The sequence below is a fragment of the Rattus norvegicus genome, chromosome 14 (assembly GCF_036323735.1).
Source record: "Rattus norvegicus strain BN/NHsdMcwi chromosome 14, GRCr8, whole genome shotgun sequence".
Classification (NCBI taxonomy): domain Eukaryota; kingdom Metazoa; phylum Chordata; class Mammalia; order Rodentia; family Muridae; genus Rattus; species Rattus norvegicus.
The window spans coordinates 1,285,584-1,312,413 of NC_086032.1; the positions used below are offsets into that span (position 1 = coordinate 1,285,584).

Sequence of the window (26,830 nt, forward strand, 5' to 3'; positions counted from 1 at the left end):
ACCAACACCACCCCCTTCCCCCCCCAAAAAAACCCTATTCTCCCACGATATCTAATTCTGTTTCCCCTTCACAGTGAGATTCATATGTCCCCCTTTGAGCCATCCTTGTTACTAAGCTTCTCTGGGCTGTAGTATGATTATCTTTTACTTTTTGGCTAATATCCACTTATAAATGAGTGAATACCATGTTTGTCTTTCTGCGTCTGACTTACCTCACTCAGGATGATCTTTTCTAGTTCCATCCATTCGCTGGAAAATTCCATGATGTCATTGTTTTTAACAGCTGACTAATACTGTGCGTTGTGTGGGTGTACCACATTTTCTTTATCATTCTTCTGTTGAGAGGCATCTAGGTTGTTTTCAGGTTCTGACTGTTAGAAATAAAGCAGCTGTGAACATAGATGAGCAAGTGTCCTTGTGGGATGTGCGAGCATCCTTTAGTGCCCAGAAGTTAGGCTTGGGTTAGCTGGATCTTGAGGTAGACTTATTCCTAGTTTTCTGAAAAAATGCCAAATTGACTTCCAAAGTAGCTGTATAAGTTTGCACTTTCACCAGCAACGAGGAAGTGTTCTTTCTCCACATTCTAGCCAGCATGAGTTTGTTAGATTTATTTACTTATTATATGTAAATACACTGTAGCTGTCTTCAGACACACCAGAAGAGGGCATCAGATCCCATTACAGGTGGTTGTGAGCCACCGTGTGGTTGCTGGGAATTGAACTCAGGACCTCTGGAAAAGCAGTCAGTGCTCTTAACCACTGAGCCATCTCTCCAGCTCCTATACGTATGTCTTACTCAGTTTGTTTTTTGTAGTTGTTGTTGTTTTGTTGTTGTTGTTGTTTGTTTTTTATCTTAGCCCTTCTGACAGGTCTAAGATGAAGTCTCAGCATTGTTTCGATTTGTATTTCCCTGATGGCTAAGGATGTTGAACATTTAAGTGCTGCTTGGCCATTTGGAATTCCTTTGTTGAGAATTCTGTTTAGATCTGTACCCCAATTCTTATGGATGTCTATTTAGTTTCGTGAGTTCTTTATATATTTTGGAAATTAGCTCTCTGACACAGGTAGGGTTGGTGAATAACTTTTCCCATCCTGTAGGCTGTGCATTTGTTCTATTGTCAGTGTCTTTTGCCTTACAGAAGGTTTTCAGTTTCATGGGTCCCATTTATTGATTGTTCACCTCAGTGCCTGTGTTATCGGTGTTCTGTGTACGAAGTTGTCTCCTGTGCCAATGAGTTCCAGGCTGTTCCCCACTTGTATCAGATTGAGTATATCTGGTTTTATGTTGAGGTCTTGGATCCACTTGGACTTGAGTTTTGTCACCAGGGAGATAGATTAATGTGCTGACATCCATCCAGTTAGACCAGCACCATTTGTTGAAGATGCTTTCTTTTTTCCATTGTATAATTTTGGCTTCTTTGTCAAAAAATCAAATGTTGATAGGTGTGTGGAATTATTTCTGAGTCTTCAATTAGATTTCACTGGTCAGCTTGTCTTTTGTTATGCCAGTGTCATGTGGTTTTCATTACTGTTGCTCTCTAGTACAACTTGAAATCAGGGGCGGTGATGCCTCCAGAAGTTCTTTATCACACAAGATTGTTTTAGCTACACTGAGACTTTTGTTTTTCTATATGAAGTTGAGTGTTGTTTTTTCAAGGTCTGTAAAGAACTGTGTTGGGATATTGATGGGAATTTATGTTGAATCTGTAGATTGCTTTTGATAAGATGACTATTTTCACTATGTTAACTCTACTAATCCATGAGCATGGGAGATCTTTCCATCTGCTATAATCTTCTCCAATTTCTTTATTCAAACACTTGTCATACAGGTCTTTCACTTGCTTGATTAGAGTTACACCAAAATAATTTATATTATTTGTGGCTATTTGAAGGGTATTGGGCTGGAGAGATGACTCAGTGGTTAAGAGCTCGACTGCTCTTCCAGAGGTCCTGAGTTCAATTCCCAGCAACCACATGGTGGCTCACAACCATCTGTAATGGGATCTGATGCCCTCTTCTGGTGTGTCTGAGACAGCTACAGCGTACTTATACATAATAAATAGAATAAATCTTTAAAAAAGAAGAAGGGTATTATTTCCGTTTTCTTTCTGAAAACACTTATTGTTTATATATAAGGCTACTGATTTTTTTTAATTAATTTTATATCCAGTCACTTCACTGAAGGAGTTTATCAGCTATAGAAGTTCCCTGGTAGGATTTTTGGGGTCACTTATGTATACTATCATCATCAAATAGCAATATGTTGACTTCTTACTTTCCAGTTATATCCCCTTGATCTCCTTTAGCTGTCTTTTTGTTCTAGGTAGGACTTCAAGTACTGCTATATTGAATAGGTATGGAGAGAATAGACAGCCTTGTCTTGTCCCTCATTTTAGTAAAATTGCTTCAAGTTTTTCTCCATTTAGTTTGATATTGGCGACTGTTTGTTGTATTTTGCCTTTATTGTGTTTATGAGTGTCCCTTTTATCCCTCATCTCTCCAAAACTTATCATGAAGGGTGTTGAATTTTATCAAAGGCTTTTACATCAATGTTCCTGGGGGAAATTGATCTATAATCTATTTCTTTGTTGAGTCTCTGTGTAGTTTGGATATCAAGGTGACTGTGGTATCATAAAATGAATTTGGCAGTGTTCTTTCTGTTTCTGTTTTGTGGAATAGATTGAGGAATGTTGGTATTAGCTCTTCTTTGAAAGTCCGATAGATTTCTACACAAAAACTATCTGGTCCTGGACTCTTTTTGGTTAGGAGACTTTTAATGGCTGCTTCTTTGGGTCTATTTAAAATCTTTATCTGATCTTGATTTAACTTTGGTAAGTGGTATCTATTGTGACAATCGTTCATTTCTTTTAAATTTACCAATTTTGTGGGGTATAAGTTTTTGAAGTATGACCTAATAATCTTTTGGATTTCCTTTGTATCTGTTATTACCTCTCTTTTTTCATTTCTGATTTTGCTGATTTGGATATTGTCTATTTGTCTTTTACTTTGTTTGGATAAGAGTTTGTCTATATTGTTGATTTTCTCAAAGAAGCCAACTGCTTCATTGATTCTTTGTATATTCTCTTTGTTTCTATTTTGTTGATTTCAGCCTTGAGTTTGGTTATTTCCTGCTGTCTACTCCTCTTCAGTGTGTTTGCTTCTTTTTGTTGCAGAGCTTTCACGTAAGAACGCTCTAATTTTTTTATGGAGGCACTTAGTGCTGAGAACGTCCCTCTTAGCACCACTTTCATTGTGTCCCATAAGTTTGGGTATGCTGTGCGTTCATTTTCATTGAATTCTAGGAAGTCTTTACTTTCTTTGTTTCTTCCTTGACTCAGTGGTCTTCATTAGACAGTTGTTCAGTTTCCATGAACTTGTGAGGTTTCTGTTGCTTTTGTTGTTGGCGTCCAGCTATAAACCATGGCGGTCTGGTAAGATGCAGGGGGTCATTTCCGTTTTCTTGAGTCTGTTGAGATTTGCTTTGTGATGGAGTGAGTATATGGTCAGTTTTGGAGAAGGTTCTATGAGGTGCCGAGAAGAAGGTGTGTTTGGGTGAGATGTTCTGTAGATACCTGTTATATCCATTTAAGCCATAGCATCTGTTCCATTATTTTTCTGTTTAGTTTCTGTCCATTGATGAGAGTGAGATATTGAAGTCTCCCACTTCTAATGTGTGAGATTTGCTGAGTTTAGTAATGTTTCCTTTACAAATGTGGGTGCCCTTGTGTTTGGAGCATAGATGTTCAGAACTGAGACATCTTCGATTTTTCCTTTGTTGAGTATGAAGTGTCCTTTCCTTTCTCTCTTTTTTTTTTTTTGTTCATGACAAATTTTACTGTGCAGCAGTAAGTACAACCTAAGCAGTATGCAAAGAAATAAAAGATTCAAACATGGTAGCACAGATCTGTAATCACAACATGTGGAAAGTTGAGGTGGAAAGATCAGGAGTTCACGATCACACTTGGTTACATAAAGATTTTGAGTCTGGCATGTGCTATATGAAAGTCTGTTTTAAAAATAAAGAGAAAGAAAGGAAGACAGACAGAAAAAAAAGGAAAGAATGAAGGAAGGAAGAAAAGAAGGAAAGAAGAAAGAAAGAAAGAAAGAGAAAGGAAGGAAGGGGGAGAGAGAGAAAAAGAAAGAAAGAAAGAAAGAAAGAAAGAAAGAAAGAAAGAAAGAAAGAAAGAAAGAAAGAAAGAAAGAAAGAAAAGACTCATAGTCCCCAAACTGCAAAGGTTACTTTTGGATTCCAGGCTATTACTGTTGTTTGACTTTACATAGCTTTCCTCTTTTACCATCTACCAATTTTCTTGTCAGTGGAGGTGAGACTAATAGTAAAGATAGTAAAGTTGATATAGTTAGAATTAAATATATTTTGTCACCGGGGACAGTATTTGACACATAATACGTACTCAAAACTTTAGTTATTTCTCTTGGTTTCCATATTTGGGCCAGGAAAAAACTTACAACATCCTTGACTTTTATGACCAAAATTTGGTTCAATATAAGCTATCTGTTCTTGTTCAAGTTGACATTTTGCTTGTCATACATAAAACAATAAATATCAGCTCCGTATAAACTTCAAGATTAGAACAAGCATTGGCTGACTTAGTAGCTGCTGTAGAACTTACCAGGTGTAGAGACGGGTGCATGTGCTGGAGATGGAGAGAAAATGAGTGCTTCCCCTCTTGCCTTCCCTCCCTTATGTTTCTTTCCTTTTTTTTTTTTTTTTTTTTTAACGTGAGTATTTCTTTTTTTTTTTTTTTTTTTTTTTTTATTAACTTGAGTATTTCTTATATACATTTCGAATGTTATTCCCTTTCCCGGTTTCCGGGCAAACATCCCCCTCCCCCCTCCCCTTCCTTATGGGTGTTCCCCTCCCAACCCTCCCCCCATTGCCGCCCTCCCCCCATAGTCTAGTTCACTGGGGGTTCAGTCTTAGCAGGACCCAGGGCTTCCCCTTCCACTGGTGCTCTTACTAGGATATTCATTGCTACCTATGGGGTCAGAGTCCAGGGTCAGTCCATGTATAGTCTTTAGGTAGTGGCTTAGTCCCTGGAAGCTCTGGTTGCTTGGCATTGTTGTACTTTTGGGGTCTCGAGCCCCTTCAAGCTCTTCCAGTTCTTTCTCTGATTCCTTCAACAGGGGACCTATTCTCAGTTCAGTGGTTTGCTGCTGGCATTCGCCTCTGTATTTGCTGTATTCTGGCTGTGTCTCTCAGGAGCGATCTACATCCGGCTCCTGTCGGTCTGCACTTCTTTGCTTCATCCATCTTGTCTAATTGGGTGGCTGTATATGTATGGGCCACATGTGGGGCAGGCTCTGAATGGGTGTTCCTTCAGTCTCTGTTTTAATCTTTGCCTCTCCCTTCCCTGCCAAGGGTATTCTTTTTCCTCATTTAAAGAAGGAGTGAAGCATTCACATTTTGATCATCCGTCTTGAGTTTCGTTTGTTCTAGGGATCTAGGGTAATTCAAGCATTTGGGCTAATAGCCACTTATCAATGAGTGCATACCATGTATGTCTTTCTGTGATTGGGTTAGCTCACTCAGGATGATATTTTCCAGTTCCAACCATTTGCCTACGAATTTCATAAACTCGTTGTTTTTGATAGCTGAGTAATATTCCATTGTGTAGATGTACCACATTTTCTGTATCCATTCCTCTGTTGAAGGGCATCTGGGTTCTTTCCAGCTTCTGGCTATTATAAATAAGGCTGCGATGAACATAGTGGAGCACGTGTCTCTTTTATATGTTGAGGCATCTTTTGGGTATATGCCCAAGAGAGGTATAGCTGGATCCTCAGGCAGTTCAATGTCCAATTTTCTGAGGAACCTCCAGACTGATTTCCAGAATGGTTTTACCAGTCTGCAATCCCACCAACAATGGAGGAGTGTTCCTCTTTCTCCACATCCTCGCCAGCATCTGCTGTCACCTGAGTTTTTGATCTTAGCCATTCTCACTGGTGTGAGGTGAAATCTCAGGGTTGTTTTGATTTGCATTTCCCTTATGACTAAAGATGTTGAACATTTCTTTAGGTGTTTCTCAGCCATTCGGCATTCCTCAGCTGTGAATTCTTTGTTTAGCTCTGAACCCCATTTTTTAATAGGGTTATTTGTTTCACTGCGGTCTAACTTCTTGAGTTCTTTGTATATTTTGGATATAAGGCCTCTATCTGTTGTAGGATTGGTAAAGATCTTTTCCCAATCTGTTGGTTGCCGTTTTGTCCTAACCACAGTGTCCTTTGCCTTACAGAAGCTTTGCAGTTTTATGAGATCCCATTTGTCGATTCTTGATCTTAGAGCATAAGCCATTGGTGTTTTGTTCAGGAAATTTTTTCCAGTGCCTATGTGTTCCAGATGCTTCCCTAGTTTTTCTTCTATTAGTTTGAGTGTGTCTGGTTTGATGTGGAGGTCCTTGATCCACTTGGACTTAAGCTTTGTACAGGGTGATAAGCATGGATCGATCTGCATTCTTCTACATGTTGCCCTCCAGTTGAACCAGCACCATTTGCTGAAAATGCTATCTTTTTTCCATTGGATGGTTTTGGCTCCTTTGTCAAAAATCAAGTGACCATAGGTGTGTGGGTTCATTTCTGGGTCTTCAATTCTATTCCATTGGTCTATCTGTCTGACTCTGTACCAATACCATGCAGTTTTTATCACTATTGCTCTGTAATACTGCTTGAGTTCAGGGATAGTGATTCCCCCTGAAGTCCTTTTATTGTTGAGGATAGCTTTAGCTATCCTGGGTTTTTTGTTATTCCAGATGAATTTGCAAATTGTTCTGTCTAACTCTTTGAAGAATTGGATTGGTATTTTGATGGGGATTGCATTGAATCTGTAGATTGCTTTTGGTAAAATGGCCATTTTTACTATATTAATCCTGCCAATCCATGAGCATGGGAGATCTTTCCATCTTCTGAGGTCTTCTTCAATTTCTTTCCTCAGTGTCTTGAAGTTCTTATTGTACAGATCTTTTACTTGCTTGGTTAAAGTCACACCGAGGTACTTTATATTATTTGGGTCTATTATGAAGGGTGTCGTTTCCCTAATTTCTTTCTCGACTTGTTTCTCTTTTGTATAGAGGAAGGCAACTGATTTATTTGAGTTAATTTTATACCCAGCCACTTTGCTGAACTTGTTTATCAGCTTTAGTAGTTCTCTGGTGGAACTTTTGGGATCACTTAAATATACTATCATGTCATCTGCAAATAGTGATATTTTGACCTCTTCTTTTCCGATCTGTATCCCCTTGATCTCCTTTTGTTGTCTGATTGCTCTGGCTAGAACTTCAAGAACTATATTGAATAAGTAGGGAGAGAGTGGGCAGCCTTGTCTAGTCCCTGATTTTAGTGGGATTGCTTCAAGTTTCTCTCCATTTAGTTTAATGTTAGCAACTGGTTTGCTGTATATGGCTTTTACTATGTTTAGGTATGGGCCTTGAATTCCTATTCTTTCCAGGACTTTTATCATGAAGGGGTGTTGAATTTTGTCAAATGCTTTCTCAGCATCTAATGAAATGATCATGTGGTTCTGTTCTTTCAGTTTGTTTATATAATGGATCACGTTGATGGTTTTCCGTATATTAAACCATCCCTGCATGCCTGGGATGAAGCCTACTTGATCATGGTGGATGATTGTTTTGATGTGCTCTTGAATTCGGTTTGCCAGAATTTTATTGAGTATTTTTGCGTCGATATTCATAAGGGAAATTGGTCTGAAGTTCTCTTTCTTTGTTGTGTCTTTGTGTGGTTTAGGTATAAGAGTAATTGTGGCTTCGTAGAAGGAATTCGGTAGGGCTCCATCTGTTTCAATTTTGTGGAATAGTTTGGATAATATTGGTATGAGGTCTTCTATGAAGGTTTGATAGAATTCTGCACTAAACCCGTCTGGACCAGGGCTCTTTTTGGTTGGGAGACCTTTAATGACTGCTTCTATTTCCTTAGGAGTTATGGGGTTGTTTAACTGGTTTATCTGTTCCTGATTTAATTTCGATACCTGGTATCTGTCTAGGAAATTGTCCATTTCCTGAAGATTTTCAAATTTTGTTGAATATAGGTTTTTATAGTAAGATCTGATGATTTTTTGAATTTCCTCTGAATCTGTAGTTATGTCTCCCTTTTCATTTCTGATTTTGTTAATTTGGACGTGCTCTCTGTGTCCTCTCGTTAGTCTGGCTAAGGGTTTATCTATCTTGTTGATTTTCTCAAAGAACCAACTTTTGGTTCTGTTGATTCTTTCTATGGTCCTTTTTGTTTCTACTTGGTTGATTTCAGCTCTGAGTTTGATTATTTCCTGCCTTCTACTCCTCCTGGGTGTATTTGCTTCTTTTTGTTCTAGAGCTTTTAGGTGTGCTGTCAAGCTGCTGACATATGCTCTTTCCTGTTTCTTTCTGCAGGCACTCAGGGCTATGAGTTTTCCTCTTAGCACAGCTTTCATTGTGTCCCATAAGTTTGGGTATGTTATATCTTCATTTTCATTAAATTCTAAAAAGTTTTTAATTTCTTTCTTTATTTCTTCCTTGACCAGGTTATCATTGAATAGAGCATTGTTCAATTTCCACGTATATGTGGGCATTCGTCCCTTACTGTTATTGAAGACCAGTTTTAGGCCGTGGTGGTCCGATAGCACACATGGGATTATTTCTATCTTTCTGTACCTGTTGAGGCCCGTTTTTTGACCAATTATATGGTCAATTTTGGAGAAAGTACCATGAGGAGCTGAGAAGAAGGTATATCCTTTTGCTTTAGGATAGAATGTTCTATAAATATCCGTTAAGTCCATTTGGCTCATGACTTCTCTTAGTCTGTCGACATCACTGTTTAATTTCTGTTTCCATGATCTGTCCATTGATGAGAGTGGGGTGTTGAAATCTCCCACTATTATTGTGTGAGGTGCAATGTGTGTTTTGAGCTTTAGTAAGGTTTCTTTTACGTATGTAGGTGCCCTTGTATTTGGGGCATAGATATTTAGGATTGAGAGTTCATCTTGGTGGATTTTTCCTTTGATGAATATGAAGTGTCCTTCCTTATCTTTTTTGATGACTTTTAGTTGGAAATTGATTTTATTTGATATTAGAATGGCTACTCCAGCTTGCTTCTTCTGACCATTTGCTTGGAAAGTTGTTTTCCAGCCTTTCACTCTGAGGTAGTGTCTGTCTTTGTCTCTGAGGTGTGTTTCCTGTAGGCAGCAGAATGCAGGGTCCTCGTTGCGTATCCAGTTTGTTAATCTATGTCTTTTTATTGGGGAGTTGAGGCCATTGATATTGAGAGATATTAAGGAATAGTGATTATTGTTTCCCTTTATATTCATATTTGGATGTGAGGTTATGTTTGTGTGCTTTCATTCTCTTTGTTTTGTTGCCAAGACGATTAGTTTCTTGCTTCTTCTAGGGTATAGCTTGCCTCCTTATGTTGGGCTTTACCATTTATTATCCTTTGTAGTGCTGGATTTGTAGAAACATATTGTGTAAATTTGGTTTTGTCATGGAATATCTTGGTTTCTCCATCAATGTTAATTGAGAGTTTTGCTGGATACAGTAACCTGGGCTGGCATTTGTGTTCTCTTAGGGTCTGTATGACATCAGTCCAGGATCTTCTGGCCTTCATAGTTTCTGGCGAGAAGTCTGGTGTGATTCTGATAGGTCTCCCTTTATATGTTACTTGACCTTTTTCCCTTACTGCTTTTAATATTCTTTCTTTATTTTGTGCGTTTGGTGTTTTGACAATTATGTGACGGGAGGTGTTTCTTTTCTGGTCCAATCTATTTGGAGTTCTGTAGGCTTCTTGTATGTCTATGGGTATCTCTTTTTTTAGGTTAGGGAAGTTTTCTTCTATGATTTTGTTGAAGATATTTACTGGTCCTTTGAGCTGGGAGTCTTCACTCTCTTCTATACCTATTATCCTTAGGTTTGATCTTCTCATTGCGTCCTGGATTTCCTGTATGTTTTGGACCAGTAGCTTTTTCCGCTTTACATTATCTTTGACAGTTGAGTCAATGATTTCTATGGAATCTTCTGCTCCTGAGATTCTCTCTTCCATCTCTTGTATTCTGTTGGTGAAGCTTGTATCTACAGCTCCTTGTCTCTTCTTTTGGTTTTCTATATCCAGGGTTGTTTCCATGTGTTCCTTCTTGATTGCTTCTATTTCCATTTTTAATTCCTTCAACTGTTTGATTGTGTTTTCCTGGAATTCTTTCAGGGATTTTTGTGTCTCCTCTCTATGGGCTTCTACTTGTTTATTTATGTTTTCCTGGAATTCTTTCAGGGATTTTTGCGATTCCTCTCTGTAGGCTTCTACTTGTTCTCTAAGGGAGTTCTTCATGTCTTTCTTGAAGTCCTCCAGCATCATGATCAAAAATGATTTTGGAACTAGATCTTGCTTTTCTGGTGTGTTTGGATATTCCATGTTTGTTTTGATGGGAGAATTGGGCTCCGATGGTGCCATGTAGTCTTGGTTTCTGTTGCTTGGGTTCCTGCGCTTGCCTCTCGCCATCAGATTATCTCTAGTGTTACTTTGTTCTGCTATTTCTGACAGTGGCTAGACTGTCCTATAAGCCTGTGTGTCAGGAGTGCTGTAGACCTGTTTTCCTCTCTTTCAGTCAGTTATGGGGACAGAGTGTTCTGCTTTCGGGCGTGTAGTTTTTCCTCTCTACAGGTCTTCAGCTGTTCCTGTGGGCCTGTGTCTTGAGTTCACCAGGCAGCTTTCTTGCAGCAGAAAATTTGGTCTTACCTGTGGTCCCGAGGCTCAGGTTCGCTCGTGGGGTGCTGCCCACGGGCTCTCTGCAGCGGCAGCAACCAGGAATACCTGTGCCGCCCCTTCCGGGAGCTTCAGTGCACCAGGGTTCCAGATGGTCTTTGGCTTTTTCCTCTGGCGTCCGAGGTGTGTGTGCAGGGAGCAGTCTCTTCTGGTTTCCCAGGCTTGTCTGCCTCTCTGAAGGTTTAGCTCTCCCTCCCACGGGATTTGGGTGCAGAGAACTGTTTATCCGGTCTGTTTCTTTCAGGTTCCGGCGGTGTCTCAGGCAGGGGTCCTGCCGCTCCTGGGCCCTCCCCCACGGGGGCCCAGAGGCCTTATACAGTTTCCTCTTGGGCCAGGGATGTGGGCAGGGGTGAGCAGTGTTGGTGGTCTCTTCCGCTCTGCAGCCTCAGGAGTGCCCACCTGACCAGGCGGTTGGGTCTCTCTCTCACTGGGTCTGGGAGCAGAGAGCTGCTGCGGGCCGGGATCCGCGGGTGTGGGACTTCCGGTAAACACAGAACGTGCCCGGTCCTAGAGAAATTCTGCTTCCGTGTGTCCCAAGCTCACCAGGCAGCTTTCTTGCAGCAGAAAATGTGGTCTTACCTGTGGTCCCGAGGCTCAGGTTCGCTCATGGGGTGCTGCCCAGGGGCTCTCTGCAGCGGCAGCAACCAGGAAGACCTGTGCCGCCCCTTCCGGGAGCTTCAGTGCACCAGGGTTCCAGATGGTCTTTGGCTTTTTCCTCTGGCGTCCGAGATGTGTGTGCAGGGAGCAGTCTCTTCTGGTTTCCCAGGCTTGTCTGCCTCTCTGAAGGTTTAGCTCTCCCTCCCACGGGATTTGGGTGCAGAGAACTGTGAGTATTTCTTATATACATTTCGAGTGTTATTCCCTTTCCCGGTTTCCGGGCAAACACCCCCCTCCCCCCTCCCCTTTCCTCATGGGTGTTCCCCTCCCAACCCTTCCCCCATTGCCGCCCTCCCCCCACCAGTCTAGTTCACTGGGGGTTCAGTCTTAGCAGGACCCAGGGCTTCCCCTTCCACTGGTGCTCTTACTAGGATATTCATTGCTACCTATGAGGTCAGAGTCCAGGGTCAGTCCATGTATAGTCTTTAGGTAGTGGCTTAGTCCCTGGAAGCTCTGGTTGCTTGGCATTGTTGTACATATGGGGTCTCGAGCCCCTTCAAGCTCTTCCAGTTCTTTCTCTGATTCCTTCAACAGGGGTCCTATTCTCAGTTCAGTGGTTTGCTGCTGGCATTCGCCTCTGTATTTGCTGTATTCTGGCTGTGTCTCTCAGGAGCGATCTACATCCGGCTCCTGTCAGTCTGCACTTCTTTGCTTCATCCATCTTGTCTAATTGGGTGGCTGTATATGTATGGGCCACATGTGGGGCAGGCTCTGAATGGGTGTTCCTTCAGTCTCTGTTTTAAAAATATGGAACGCTTCACGAATTTGCGTGTCATCCTTGCGCAGGGGCCATGCTAATCTTCTCTGTATCGTTCCAATTTTAGTATATGTGCTGCCGAAGCGAGCACTCCTTTCTCTTTTTGTTAACTTGGGTTGAATTCTATTTTATTAGATATTAGAATGGCTACCCAGCTCGTTTCTTAGGTCCATTTGCTTAGAAAATCTTTTCCCAGCCCTTTACTCTGAGATAATTTTCTGTCTTTTGATGTTGAGGTGTGTTTCTTGTATGCAACAGAATGACAGAACCTGTTTCAAATTCATTCAATTAGCTTGTGTTATTTTGTTGGAGAATTGAGTTCATTGATGTTGAGAAATACTAATGACCAATGATTGAATATTTCCTGTTAGTTTGATGGTGGTGGGTGAGTGTGGGCACCCTCGCTCGTTCACTCACTCACTCGCACACACCTGTGCTTTCCTTCTTTTGGTTTTGTTGGTGTGAAATTACTTGCTGTGTTTTCATGGGTGTACTTATCCTCCTGGGGTTGGAGCGTTCCTTCTAGTATCTTCTATAGAGCTGGATTTGTGGCCAGGATTTGTGGCCAGATATTGCTTAAATTTGACTTCCTTATGGAATATTTTCTTTGCACCATCTGTCAGTTTTGATAATAGGCTGGGCTAGCATCTGTGGTCCTAGAATCTGCAAGACATCTCTAGGCCCTTCCAGCTTTTGGAGTCTCTGTTGAGAAGCCAGGTATAATTCTGATAGGCCTGCCTTTTTTCTTGGAGCTTTTAATTTTCTTTCTTTATTCTATATATTTAGTGTTTTGACTAGTATGTGGCAGAGGGACTTTCTGTTCTGTAAGCTTCTTGTACATTTATAGGCATCTTTTTCTTTAGGTTAGAAAATTTTTCTTCTATGATTTTGTTGAAAATATTTTTCTGGATCTTTGAGCTGGGAATCTTCAATTCCTATTATTATTAGGTTCAGTCTTTTCATAGTGTTCCAGACTGCCTGGATGTTTTGTGTCAGGAACTTTTAGATTTAACATTCTCTTTGACCGATGTATCAGTTTATTCAATCATATCTTCGACACCTGAGAATTCTCTTGTATTTCTTGTATTCTGTTGGTGATGCTTGTGTCTTTAGTTCCTGTTCACTTACTTAGATTCTCCATCTCCAGGATTCCCTCAGTTTATTTTTTTCTTCATTGCTTCTATTTCCATTTTCAGGTATTGAACAGTTTATTAATTTCCTTCACCTGTTTTCATTTTCCTGAATTTCTTTAAGGGATTTATTCATTTCCTTTTTAGGAACCTCTATCATCTTCATAACATTGGATTTAAGATCAGTTTTTCGTGCTTTAGCTCTGCTGGAATATCCAGGACTGGCTGCAGTAGGGTAGCAGGGCTCTGGTGGGCCATGCTCTGACTGTTGCTGTACTCCCACACTGCAGTGCCTCTGGTCGTCTGGGTTTGGCATTATTATAAGTTTAGGTGCTGATTTCTGAGTTTATCTTTGTTAGATGGATCATTTTTGTTTTTCCCCACTTGATTTCAGTTTCCTCTCTGGTCTTCTGGCCTGAGTGGCCTAGGGTTCTGGTGACTAGTGAGTCTTCAAGTCCAATAGGCTGTCTCTGCTGGAGTTTTTGCAGCCTGGGTGACCTCTTGGGTTTTGGGTGCCAATATTGTCTCTTGGGTTCCAAGTGCCTGCATGGCCTCTGGAAATCTGGATACCTGCTTGGTATCTGGGGTTCCTAATATAACATAGTCTTCAGAAAAGCAAAAGTCTTCTGCTGGAGTTGTAGGTCAGAATGGGGGTGCAGTTAGGGGCTGTTGGAAAGGCTCTAAGGAGTGTTGTTGGGCCATGGGCAATGTTTTACCTGGGGTCACTAGTGCTGCTGTGGCCTTCAATAAAGCAGAAATCTTTTGCTGCCTCTACCTCCCAAGTGCTGGGATAAAGGGTGTGTGCCATTACTGCCTGGGACTAAATGTAATTTTTACAAGTTTTTACATTGTGTTAATTTATGGGGGGTGTGGAGTGGGGAGCAGTGTGCCTATCATGGAAGGCATGTAGAAGTTAAAGGAAAACTTGGGTAACTCCATTCTCTGCTTTCACCAAACAGGCCCCAGGGATTGTGATGCATAGTGATTGAACCCAGGACATCAGATTGGGTAGCAAGTGCCTTTTACCCACTATGCTGTCTAGCTAGCTCTGTTGTTGTTGTTGTTGTTGTTGTTGTTGTTGTTATATGTGTTTTGTGTTTGTTCATGTATGAGTATGGATTTACATCTTCTGTGGTACATGTGCATGCTGTGGTGCACATTTGGAACTCAGAGAACAACTTCTTGAGGTCATTATTTTCCACTTTGTTGAGGCAGGATCTCTCATTTCTGCGGCACCAACTTGCTCACAATCTTCTAACCAATTCTCCTGACTCTACTTGTCTGTCACCAAGTGCCAGGATTACAGGTGCACACATATGGCTTCTTCACATGTTCCAGGATCAGTCTCAGGTCATCAAGCTTACATAGCAAGCCCTTTTACCTGCTGAGCCATTTCATTGGCTCAGTTGTTTTGTTTTGTTGTAAGATGGAATCTTATTGTATAGCTCTGACTGTACTGCACTTTATGAGACCAGGCTTGCCTTGAACTTAACAGAGATCCACCTGCTTTTTATGTGAAAATATTACATGGGTGCTGGGATCTGAACTTTGGTCCTGATGATTGAGCAATAAGCACTCTTAACCACTAAGCCATCATTTTTTTTTTTTTTTTTTTTTGGTTCTTTTTTTCGGAGCTGGGGACCGAACCCAGGGCCTTGCGCTTCCTAGGTAAGCGCTCTACCACTGAGCTAAATCCCCAGCCCCTAAGCCATCATTTTTAATGACGAGATAACATTTCGAGTAGTTGTGCAATAATTATTTCAAGATTTTATGCTTAGCTAGTCTCAAATTTCCGATGTTATATCATGAAGGACAGTCACATTTCAGAGATTATAACAGACGATGCTGCAGAGTCAGAACAGTGAAGACACTTTCTGATTCTTGGTACCAGACGGTCAGTGATTTCCCTGAGCAACATGGATATGGACAGATGCTGGAGCCAGCCATTCGGCCGGGTGTGTCCTGTGCTCTTCCCACCATCCTTAAAGAATTACCAACCTTGAGTGGGGCCTTTGGTTCTGAAAGGGAGGATCAGGAACTTTGGGTGACTGTGTTTCATTCTGTGCTGTGTAAATCTCATGGCTTTTGTCCTTTTTCCAGGTACTCTCTTCTCTTCTGCAGGTCACCCAGCCCCTCCAGGCCCCAACCCCAGCCAAACCAAGTCTCAGAACCCAGACCCATTTGCTGACCTCAGTGATCTCAGCTCTAGCCTCCAAGGTAATGCAGGGTCAACCCTATGTGGTAAGAAACTCCTTTCCAGGGTTGGGGATTTAGTTCAGTGGTAGAGCGCTTGCCTAGCAAATGCAAGGCCCTGGGTTCAGTCCCCAGCTCCAAAAAAAAAAGAAAAAGAAAAAAAAAAGCAGCAGCAGCAGCTCCTTTCCATGCTCTATTACACTCCTATGTCCAAGGACCCCAGAAGCTTATGTCTGCTTTCATTCTGAGTGCCCATTGACTAAAAAGCTATAAAAATGAGAGTTGGTAGACCTAATGTTGATGCATGGCCTGTGTGACCATGCAGTATCTGTACCAGCTAACTCCAAGGTTATGGTATTATCCAGGAAGTAGGGCAGCTGAGGAGTTAGTTGGTGAGGCTCTGCTTAGTACTGAGTGTTGGACATCAGCATTCTCATGGTAAAGGTCAACCATGGAGTCAAATGCTACTCCTTGTAATATTCATGCCTGTCTTGGGGCTGGACCACATTTTGTACCTCCTATCTTCACAAGCTGAGCTTCCCAGACGTCATCTCAGGTTTGTCTTCTAAATCTCCTTTAGGCTCCTCCGCTCCTTTGTCAGTATCTCTTCTTCATAACTTCTGAGAAGGGAAGTCCAATAAGCTATAGGGCATGTAGTTTCTGGTTGGGGATATTGTCAGGTTGCTTGTTGCACAGGACTTGCTTGTTCTGGCATCTGTCTTAGGTGGTATTATATTCACTCACTAAAACATAACTGACCTTGGCTGACACTGGGCACCTGACAGAATTTAAAACAGTGCCATGTATAGTTGATTTTTGTAAAAAAGCTTTCAGACCAGGTAGGGGTAGAGGCTTATGCCTGTAATCCCAGCACTCAGGGAACTGGGTAAGAGGATCAGGAGTTCAAATCTTGGCTACATGAGACCCTGTCTCAAAACAGTTACAAAAGCGCTTTTAACTGTAAACATAAAGAAACATGTAGTAGCAATATGGTGGAAATACAACACAAACATGGCAGTCAAGATTGAAAGACACTAAATGTTTGTGTATCACAAGATTGCCCCTCTGCTTAGTATTTTAATTGATCTGTAGGTCTAATGTTCTTTCCACCAAAATCCCAGCAAAGATTTTTGTACAATTTATCTGAGAAAGCAAATAAACTACAATGATTGGGGCTTCTTGTAATGGAGAGTAGTATAGAATCTCCACCCTGACTTTGAGGTACATTCTCTGGCCACAGAAACCAAGACTGTAGTGTTAGCAAAATGCCAGGCACTGATACCTGGATAGGAAGAGAGGACCCAGCTGTGTACCCAAATGGGGACGACAGAAGTATGAAAATTGGTGGAACTGGAACCACTGGATTTGCACAGGCAAGAAAAGGAGTCTCAGCTGTACCTGAACCTCATAGCCCATTGCAGTGGGATGTAAGGAAGTGCAGAAAAGAAGCACAGATCTGAGACTTTCAACTGTGGAAAGACCAAGCAAAAATGTGGGAAAAACATTTTTTTTCGAAAACAGTTTGACAAAGTACTCTACTAAAATATACAACTGTAGTAATAAAAAAAAAATGTAATCGTGTGGGGAAATGAGGAGAGGGGCAAAGGTTCCATCACAGTTATTCTGGAATGCCAATGCTCCCATGAGACAATGTTGAATCATCAGCTGCTTTAGGGGAAGATTTGGGTGAAGCAAATCATAGAAATTGAGTTTCTTATATTTACATGTTTCTTAGTCAGGGTTTCTATTCCTACACAAAACATCATGACTAAGAAGCAAATAGAGGAGGAAAGGGTTTGTTTAGCTTACACTTCCACATTGCTGTTCATCCCCAAAGGAAGTCAGGACTGGAACTCAAGCAGGTCAGAAGCAGGATCTGATGCAGAGGCGGGGGGGGGGGGGGGGGGGGGGGGGGGTTGTTACTTACTGGCTTGCTTCCCCTGGCTTGCTCAAGACTACCCAGCCCAGGGATGGCACCACCCACAATGGGCTGGGCCCTCCCCCCTTTGATCACTAATTGAAAAAATGCCTTACACCTAGATCTCATGGAGGCATTCCCTCAACTGAGGTTCCTTTCTCTGTGATAACATCAGCTTGTGTCAAGTTGACACACAAAACCAGCCGGTACAATTGACCCCTTATCAACTTGACACACAAACCCATGGCTATTAAGCCTCAACCCTTACTTTGTTATTCACCCCCAAGATCTAAATAACTTTAAGAGTCCCACAGTCTTTACAAATTCTTACATATTAAATTTTCAATCCCTTTAAAATATCCAATATCTTTTAAAATTCAAAGTCTTTTTACAATTCAAAGTCTCTTAACTGTGGGCTCCACTAAAATACTTTATTCCTTCAAGAGGGAAAAATATCAGGGTGCAGTCACAATAAAGCAAAATCAAACTAACTATCCAATGTCTGGGATCCACTCACAATCTTCTGGGTCACTTCTCCATCTCTGCCCTTTGTAGCACACACCTTGTCTTCTAGGCTCCAGATGCTTGTGGTCCACGCTGCTGCTCTTGGTAGTCATCTCATGGTACTGACATCTTCAAAACACTGCTGTCTTCTGCTGCAACTAGGTTTCACCAATAGCCTCTCATAGGCTCTCTTCATGGTGCCAAGCCTCAACTCCTTTGCATGGCTTCTCAGTGCCCAGCCTCAGCTGCTCTTCATGACCTCTTCTTCATGCCTTCAAAACCAGTACCACCTGGGTGACTCTTAAACACTACCAAGTCCAGCCTCAGCATGAGGTACAACCTTGGCTATCTCTGGAACACAGCTTCTTTGTGCTTCCAGAAAACACTTCCCAGAGCTTTCACCTCAGTGATGTTGGTCTCTTCTTAATCGCCACTAATTTCTTAGCTCCAACTAAGGTTAGCATCGATTGTCCCAGTAATGCAAAGGTTTCGCTTTAAGTAGTTCTGTTATCTTGTTAATCACAGCTGATTCTTCAAAACTACAAAATCTTCACAATCAGAATAGCAACAGACCTGATAAGAGTCTAATCTTCCCTCTGAAATTTCACAAGCCAGGCCTCCATCTTCTGGACTCCATCCCTGGAACCCCTCCCCCCCCCCCCAGCCCAAGCCAGCCCCCAGAGCCTATGAACAACTAAGGTCTCACTTTAGTGTGATTGGGGCTCCTACAGAAGCTCTTAACATCCCAATAGCTCTTCTAAGTCAAAGTTCCAAAGTCCTTCCACAGTCCTCTCCAAAACATGGTCAGGTTATCACAGGAGTACCCCACTCCAATTTGTCTTAGTCAAGGTTTCTATTCTTGCACAAAACATCATGACTGAAAAGCAAGTTAGAGAGGAAAGGGTTTATTCAGCTTACACTTTCCACATTGCTGTTCCTCTCCAAAGAAGAACTCAACAGGTCAGGAAGCAGGAGCTGATGCAGAGGCCATGGAGGGATGTTACTGGCTTGCTTTGCCTGGCTTGCTCATCTTGCTTTTGTATAGAACCCAAGGCTACCAGCCCAGGGATGGCACCACCCACAAGGGGCCCTCCCTCCTTGATCAGTAATTGAGAAAATACCTTACAGCTGGATTTCATAGAGGCATTTCCTCAACTGAAGCTCCTTTCTCTGTGATAACTTCAGCTTGTGTCAAGTTGACACATAAAACCAGCCAGTACACATGTACTTACAGGAAGGTGAAATAATATAGCCATTTATGGTCTGTTTCTTACAAAAGAAAACATGCAAATATCATAGGACCCTAGTGTTTATCCCAGAGAAATGAGTTTATATTTCTATAAAAATCTACAAGTAAATATTCTGCACGTGCTCAGAGAAGAGCTATTTGTAATATCCAAGAAAATAAACTCTGAATAGATGTTCTTCTGTGGATGAAGATTAAACAAACAGCAGTCCCTTTCATACTGTGAAGTACAAAACTTTCTATCCTTGGCAGTAGAAAGGCATAGGAGTGGGAGTCAGCTGATCACGCCACACTTGCAGTGAGAAAACAAAGAAAGATAAACACATGCTTGCTAATGCTTGGCTTACCTTCTTTGTTCAATCCAGGGTCCCCTTGCCCAAAGGAACGATTTCACCCACAGTTACGGTGGATCTTCCCACATCAATGAATATCATTAAGATAATCCCTGACAACAGGAGACACACCTTTAATCCCAGTGTTTGGGAGGCAGAGGCAGGCAGATCTTTGAGTTTGAGGCCAGCCTGGTCTGCAGAGAGAGTTCCAACAAAGTTAGAACTACACAGAGAAGCCCTGTCTTGGGGAAAAGAGGATAATCTCCACATCATGCCTAGAAGTCATCTATCTCCTAGGTGATTTTAGATACTAACAACGCCATCACAGGGTCACAGGGGAACTTCATTGCTGGGGACATTGTGTGAAGATTCTCTAGACTTCTTAGCATGTATTGCAATTGCAACTTCTTCCCCCCCCCCCCCCCCCCCCCCCGGACCTGAGGACCGAACCCAGGGCCTTGCACTTGCTAGGCAAGCACTCTACCACTGAGCTAAATCCCCAACCCCGTATTGCAACTTCTGTGATTACTATTTCACAGAAATTTAAAGAGTCAGCCACGCATTTGAGTCAGAGTCCACACAAGAAGACCGCCCCTGGACCACTCAGCAGATGGGGTATCCTAACATCTAACTTCATTCAGAAACATTGAGCAACACAGCACTTGTGTTAGGTGGAAGAGATCAGCTAAGTGAGGGTGGTTTATGAGTGCACGTCCCAGCAGTACAGTATCCTCAGCCCCAGAAGTAACTCATCATTTGGCTATGAGACTTACACATGTCCTCTGGTGTCTCCCCAGGCTTGCCTGCTGGACTTCCTGCAGGGAGCTTCGTTGGCACATCAGCCACCACTCACAAAAGCAACAGCTCCTGGCAGACAACTCGTCCCACAGCCCCTGGAACCTCATGGCCCCCGCAGGCCAAGCCAGCCCCCAGAGCCTCTGAACAACTAAGGTCTCACTTTAGTGTGATTGGGGCCCGAGAAGAGAGAGGTGTCCGTGCGCCCAGCTTTGGTAAGTCCTGCATTTACATGCTGGTTGGAAGTAGAGCCCCTTGTTCCCTGCTCAGAGCCGACCAAGACAGTTGTATTTATGGTGCTCACAGAGGCTACCCCAAGGTAGCCGATTTGGATTTGTATGCTGGTGTCTTGGGGCATCTCTGCAGGCCTGGCCCCTCTCACCTCCCCATTCCCAATGGCTTTTAACAGATGGTACTGAGGCCATGTTTTATTTCCTGTCCAGGTATCAGAACAGACAACACCTAGGTAAAAAGCAGTCAATGTCTATAAAAAGGGTCTATTTTTTTTTTCCCAGCCCAAAAGCCAAAGGTCTCAGAAAATGATTTTGAAGATCTGCTGCCTAATCAAGGCTTCTCTAAGTCTGACAAGAAGGGGCCAAAGACCATGGCAGAGATGCGGAAACAGGAACTTGCCAGAGATACAGACCCATTCAAATTGAAGGTGGGTAACTCCAGGGTCCAGGTCACACTGTAAAGGCCAGTGTCTCCAGCCAAAGACTTGTTATGTATGGACCTGGCACCTGGAGTTCCTTGGAGTATATTCCTGGGCAACTTGATATTACACTTAGTGTTTCCTCATGGGCACTGGGGATCAGTGAGGGATGCAGGCACCAGACAGGGCTTCTAGTACTCTAGATGTATTTGACCTTGGCCTTGAGCTAGCAAAAGAGCATTGCTCAGACTTGTGCCTATCAAAACCAAGGTTTCGTCTGACTATTGAAGACAGCAATTTGTTTGGGTTTTGGTTTTGACCTAGAGCCCTTATAGTGGAGTGAGAAGGAGTCAGCATAGCACAATGACCAGAATATCCCACGTGCATGTGTGCATGCGACCCTGGCTGTCCTAGAACTCTATTTGTAAACCAGGCTCCTCGCAGACTCACAGAGGTTCACCTGCCTCTGCCTCTGCCTCTCAAGTGCTGGAATTAAAGGCGTGTACCACCACACCCAGCTGAGGTTAGTTCTTTAGGGCATGGTGTAGCCACTCCCTTAAGAACTACCTGAAAGGTTACCAGGAGCCCACTTGTCCTCATTGAACCCTGTTCCTTGATCAGGAGGCTTTACTGAGAGTTTAGGAGTTTGTATCTAGCTGAAAGGATTATCAGTTCCATCCATGGTACCTTCTATCCACAAATCACAGTAGCCTGATCGGGTGGGCTTAGTGCTGGGATTGAGAGGTCCAGGTTGGGGACCTTCTGGATATCAGGGAATAGGGGAAGAGGGAAGTACAACTATGGTTGCCCTGTTCTCCTATAGGAGTAAACAAAGAGGTACCAAACCATGTTCTTGAGGCCTCCACAGAATCTTGCTTCCCAGGCCATAGGTGATCTTTCACTTGAGGACCAGGTCCATTGAAATATGATGCACCCACCCTCTTCAGCATCTGAATATCCTTCAGTATTTCAAATGCCGCTTACCTTGATTTCCCCACCCTACCCTCCACACAGCAGGGAGGGAGGTATCCTAAATACAGCTCCTTCCTGAGGGTCTGTCTACATTGATGTCTGTAGCTTTTGGACTGGATTGAAGGCAAAGAGAGGAATATTCGTGCACTGCTGTCCACTCTGCACACAGTATTGTGGGATGGGGAGAGCCGCTGGACACCTGTGAGTATGGCTGACCTGGTGACTCCAGAGCAGGTGAAGAAGCAGTACCGCCGTGCAGTGCTGGTAGTGCATCCTGATAAGGTAAGTGTATGGGGAGGCAGTTCCCAGGATGCTAGACCTTGGGCTTCTGGACCTTGTGCTTGTGGTTGGGTTGTCTCTGCCTCTCATCGCCTGGGGGCCTGCTGGCTGTGTTCTATGAAAGGAGCTGGTGGGAAGGTGGGCTGAGTAGTCAGGCTGGCTCTCACCCCATTGCCCACAGGCCACAGGGCAGCCATATGAACAGTCTGCCAAGATGATCTTCATGGAGCTGAATGATGCATGGTCTGAGTTTGAAAACCAGGGCTCAAGGCCCCTCTTCTGAGGCCTGTGATGACTATGGCTGCAGGAGCTGCTCATGAATCCTGAATGCTGCTGGCCTGACTGAGGCACAAATGGGACCATAACAGGTGTGGCAGGTGATATCGCCCCAGGGGCCTGGACCATCTACTCCCAATCATCCCTGCATTCATCATGGACAAATACCATTCCATGGCTGGGAGAGAAAGCATTCCTCAGATCTGATATTTGTTGTTTTGTTTTTCTTTTTCTTGTCCCAGAGGAAAAGTGTTGATTTATATTCCTTCCACAGCTGTCACAATTTGTGATTTACTTGGTGTCTGGTGGCTGTCACCTCTTGAATGGCACATGTCGCTGGCACTTCTCTCCTGTAATTTCTTCAAATATGGGGTGCATCCACACCCCACTCTGATAAGTTTGCCAATCATCTGTACATAATTAAACTATTTTCCGATGGCTGGTGCAGTGTCTGCTTGTAAAGCACTTCTTACCTAGTTCCTGGTCATGTATGTGTTCACCTGTTTTTACCTGTGGTGGATGGTAGGTTGTGCAGTTGGCCTAGAATGGGCTGTAAAGACCACTGCGACCAGCACTGATGCCATCCTCACTGAGCATTTTGCTGGAGAAAAGTTCTGGAATCATCAGAAGGGAGTCCACAACACTGGGTTTCTCCCAAGGCCTGGAGTCTTAGGCCATCTTCAGTAATTCTACGGTTCTTCATCTTAGCTCATAACTAGTGTCCTCAGAGGGGTGTCGGGACACTTCCACCTGCCAGGGGCTGCAGGGTTGGGTCATGTTGTCTGCAAACACTTCCTCTACTGACTGGATCTCAGCCTCTAGGAACTCTAATGAAAACTTGAGTCAGTGGCCCAGGCCTAAAACCCACTGATGAAGAAATGTTGAGGTGAGTGTAAGCTCAATGTTAGGTCTTCGTCACTGTGTAGATAAGACACGGCCATGGAGCTTATGCTGCCCCTTGGACTGACATCCTTGGTCAGAGTTCAGTTTGAGGTATAGAATACTGCTTCAAAAGAAACCAGCAGGTAGGCAGCCAACCATGATTGTAATACTAATTGGAGCTCAATAAAAGAGGCCCCTAGACCGCAAGGATTTGGGTCTGAAGCATACAAGTATGTATTGATTAGGACAATACTGACCAAACCAGGATGTCCCAGGTTTAAGTCAGTGTCAAAATCAGACACATTCCTGGTACCAGGGTCTGGTTGTAAAGCACTCTGGTGATCTGTTTCTAATTCTTTGGGGATTAGGGAAAGAACTTTGTGTTAACATTCAGGAAATTCAAAACATTATTTCTTCAACTGCCTCAATCACAGGTAGATAGGCTTCACCATAGAGCTTTTGGACTGTAGCCCATGGATGATGACTTGAATTCAGCCAGATATGACTAATTCATCTTCCTCTGGAGGTCTGTAAGTAGCATCTGTCTACAGGGACCTAAGGAATCATCTTATTGGCAGAGCACTTGCCACTTCCTGTGTGACCTCTTAATCTAGAATGTAAGTCATCCCTGTGATGCCAGCTGAAACCCAGATAAACATGCAAGTCCTGGGGCTGGGGATTTAGCTCAGTGGTAGAGCGCTTACCTAGGAAGCGCAAGGCCCTGGGTTCGGTCCCCAGCTCCAAAAAAAAAAAAAAAAAAAAAACATGCAAGTCCTGAAGGGCATAGTAGCTCCTTGAGTAAAATAGACGTGTATGTAAGACAGCTTGTCTGTGAGCCACTAGCTGCTGAACGCTTGACTTAGAGATGGGGTGTGCATCTGGCTAGGCTAACAAAGCAAGAGCAGACACGAGGTGGTGAGTACAGACAGTGGGGTCTAATGCACCTTAGGATGAAAGCCTGAGAAGGAGCTATTCTGCCACTCTATTGACCAGGAACTGTGAATGGTCTTGTCCAGGAGGACAGCTGAGATCGTACCCTCACTGAGCAAGAGATGGAAAGCAGGCGTCATGAATAGCTTGGATGTTAAAGTCATGTATGTTATGGGAGTTGTTCCCATGTGCTGCTCTGTTCCAGTCTGCCATCACTTCAGTCACCTTGTGGGTCTGCTGCAGAGGAAAATGTTACTCCTTTAGCTGTGGTCACTGCTGGCAGGACCCTAGGGACAAGTGTGCTCTCCCAGTAGAACAGTGTTGGGAAACCTAGCTACCATCACCAGAGTGGATGCCAGGTGGGCCCAGCTCCAGCCCTGGGAAGCTAGAAGTTTGTGGTTGCTACTCCCGAACACCATAATGGCCTTAGTTCCATGTCCACATCAGTTGGTGACCAAAGCTCCAGTTTGGCAGACCTGAGCCTCCTTCCTTGCCACTCAGTGCCACTGCCACTAGCCCAGTGCAGACCCAGAGTCTTGAGTCAGGGTTGAGGAGCGCTATCTACCCTGCTCTACGATAGGTGATACTTAGCACCATCCACCGCTCCCTTAATCTGACCCTGAAAGCTGCAGGCCTCATTCTGTCTGTCACCCCATTGTTTAATGACTCCGTTTGCTATGCATTGCTGCTATTTTAGTGTTCAGTTCTTTTAAAAAATAATGAGCAGACTGGATAGAAGCCAAGATTTGTGCACATCAGAATTGCTCAGGGTTCCCAGCTCAAGCCTGATAGCTCAAGCAGACACTGGAGCTCTTTGGTTATGTTAGGGAGTGTCCACACATTCATTGCTCCCCAAGAGAGGGCTTGTGCAAGGTAGTCGGTGGGATCCAATGGGTGGTAAACAGCTTCTAGTGGTGGGGAAAAGGTAGACTCGGGGATCTTTGGAACTATGAAGAGGTAAGACTAGTGTTGGGCAACTTGCTGGTTCCCTATGGACATTGGTTGTACCAGGCTTTGTGCCCCCTGCCTTTATGGTCCAGCCCTCCTGGTGTCTCCAGTGCCCATTCTGCCAACCCCACAACATGGAGTTCTCCCAAACTTTCCTTACCCCAGGTCTAAATGTTGGACGCCAAATTTTCCCCACAGTGTATTGGTTTTAACACCTCCCCCTCTGGGGGTTGAAGGTGCAGATCTCCCACTGTACCTGACCTCACCCTTGGAAGCCCTTTGGGGCCATAAACCACAGTTGTAATTAAGGGACAATAAGTTACTTGCCCAGACTCACAGAAGTTTTGGAGAGTGTGGTCATTGTAGAATGAGGAAGGAAACAGAAAAGAGACACTGAAAAACAAAGTCCCACCCAAGAGTACTGGCACCCAAAAGGTACTCATGCATGAGTTTTGAAAGCACCCACATGTGGAGAAAAATACACAGACAGCACAAATCACAGCCTAGACACTGCTCTTGAAATGCTCCTGAATGGTGTAATTTCCTACCTGACAGCCAGCCAAGAGCTGTCTGCTTTCTAAGTAGATAGGCCTGTCTAGCAAGGCCTTACTTAGCACATGGACAGTGCTTTCACGTTACTCTTTAAACACCCTAATAGTGATAATCCCCACCCCACCCCCGCCTCCATATTTTGAGAGAACTGCTTTTAGGGGACCTAGGATGCAGATGTGGGCCTGTTTTTGTTAACTGTGGCCTCCAGATAAGGATGAACAGAGAGCCCACCTTAAAAGAAGTAGATGGGTACCTGGTGGGAAGGTTTATGAAAGTGGCCTGCAGTGCAGGGTTGGCAAATGCACCAAGAGCCCACTCTTAGGATGGGGTATATCCAGATTATCTAAGGGACAAAAGGATGATGCAGGTTGGCCCCCACAGGATTCAACAGCCTTTAGATGGTGCTCACAACCTCACTCAGCTTGATACATCTCAGACCCCAACATCAGTGCACAGCCTGGTGGAGCTCTTGGTTCTAGTACTACAGCTGGAGGTGGCCAAGTTCAGGCAGGTTGGCCAGTAGCTGTGTGTAGGGTCTTGGGCCACAAATGCTCTGGTTTGTGGTCTGTGCCCTTAAGGGTCAGGGCCCAGAGAGAGTTCCAATTCACAACAAAAGATTGAATGACATTTTTATGCTCAGTACAGTCTTGCTGTGACTAGCCCTTACAGCAGGCCTTCTGGGATTCAAGGAATCCACCTCCCTGTGCTTGGGCCACAGGATACTACAAGCATCACTGAGGTCTTGGAAGTGTAAGAGGAGAAAGTGAGGTTGTCCTTACATTAGCAATAATAGGACAGTTGACTGCGGCTACTACAGTGATTCTCAGACCCTGGACTGAGACTGAGGGTTTGACCCAGAACCCGGGGCCCTCAGCCCAAGTTGTATGAATATGAGAATAGGTTCCAGGTAGAAGTGCCATCCATGCCGTGTTATCAGGGCAGAGGAGATAGTCTTCTCTCTGAACCCTCCTGATGAGTGTCAGTTCTGCTGAGGACTGCTCTGTGAGGATCCTTTGCTGGACTTAACCTGTGAATATTCCTTTATTCATG

General features: G+C 43.5%; 1 protein-coding gene and 1 non-coding gene across 8 annotated transcripts in view; one reads left to right on the forward strand and one right to left on the reverse strand.

The window, feature by feature from the left end:
* Positions 1-22,909, forward strand: part of Gak (cyclin G associated kinase) — a 74,221-nt gene extending 51,312 nt beyond the window's left edge. For 5 of the 7 annotated variants that reach the window (XM_006250583.5, XM_006250584.5, XM_063273666.1 and 2 more), the window contains 5 exons: positions 15,402-15,518; positions 20,292-20,504; positions 20,805-20,950; positions 22,019-22,195; positions 22,374-22,909. In XM_006250583.5, coding sequence (XP_006250645.1) covers positions 15,402-15,518; positions 20,292-20,504; positions 20,805-20,950; positions 22,019-22,195; positions 22,374-22,475 — 755 coding nt within the window. In that variant the 3' untranslated portion in view covers positions 22,476-22,909. 7 annotated transcript variants of the gene reach the window in all.
* On the reverse strand, positions 12,156-12,262 carry LOC120096867 (U6 spliceosomal RNA). Its single transcript, XR_005493673.1, has one exon. It is a non-coding gene; the product is annotated as a U6 spliceosomal RNA (small nuclear RNA).
* Positions 22,910-26,830: the final 3,921 nt, after the last annotated feature.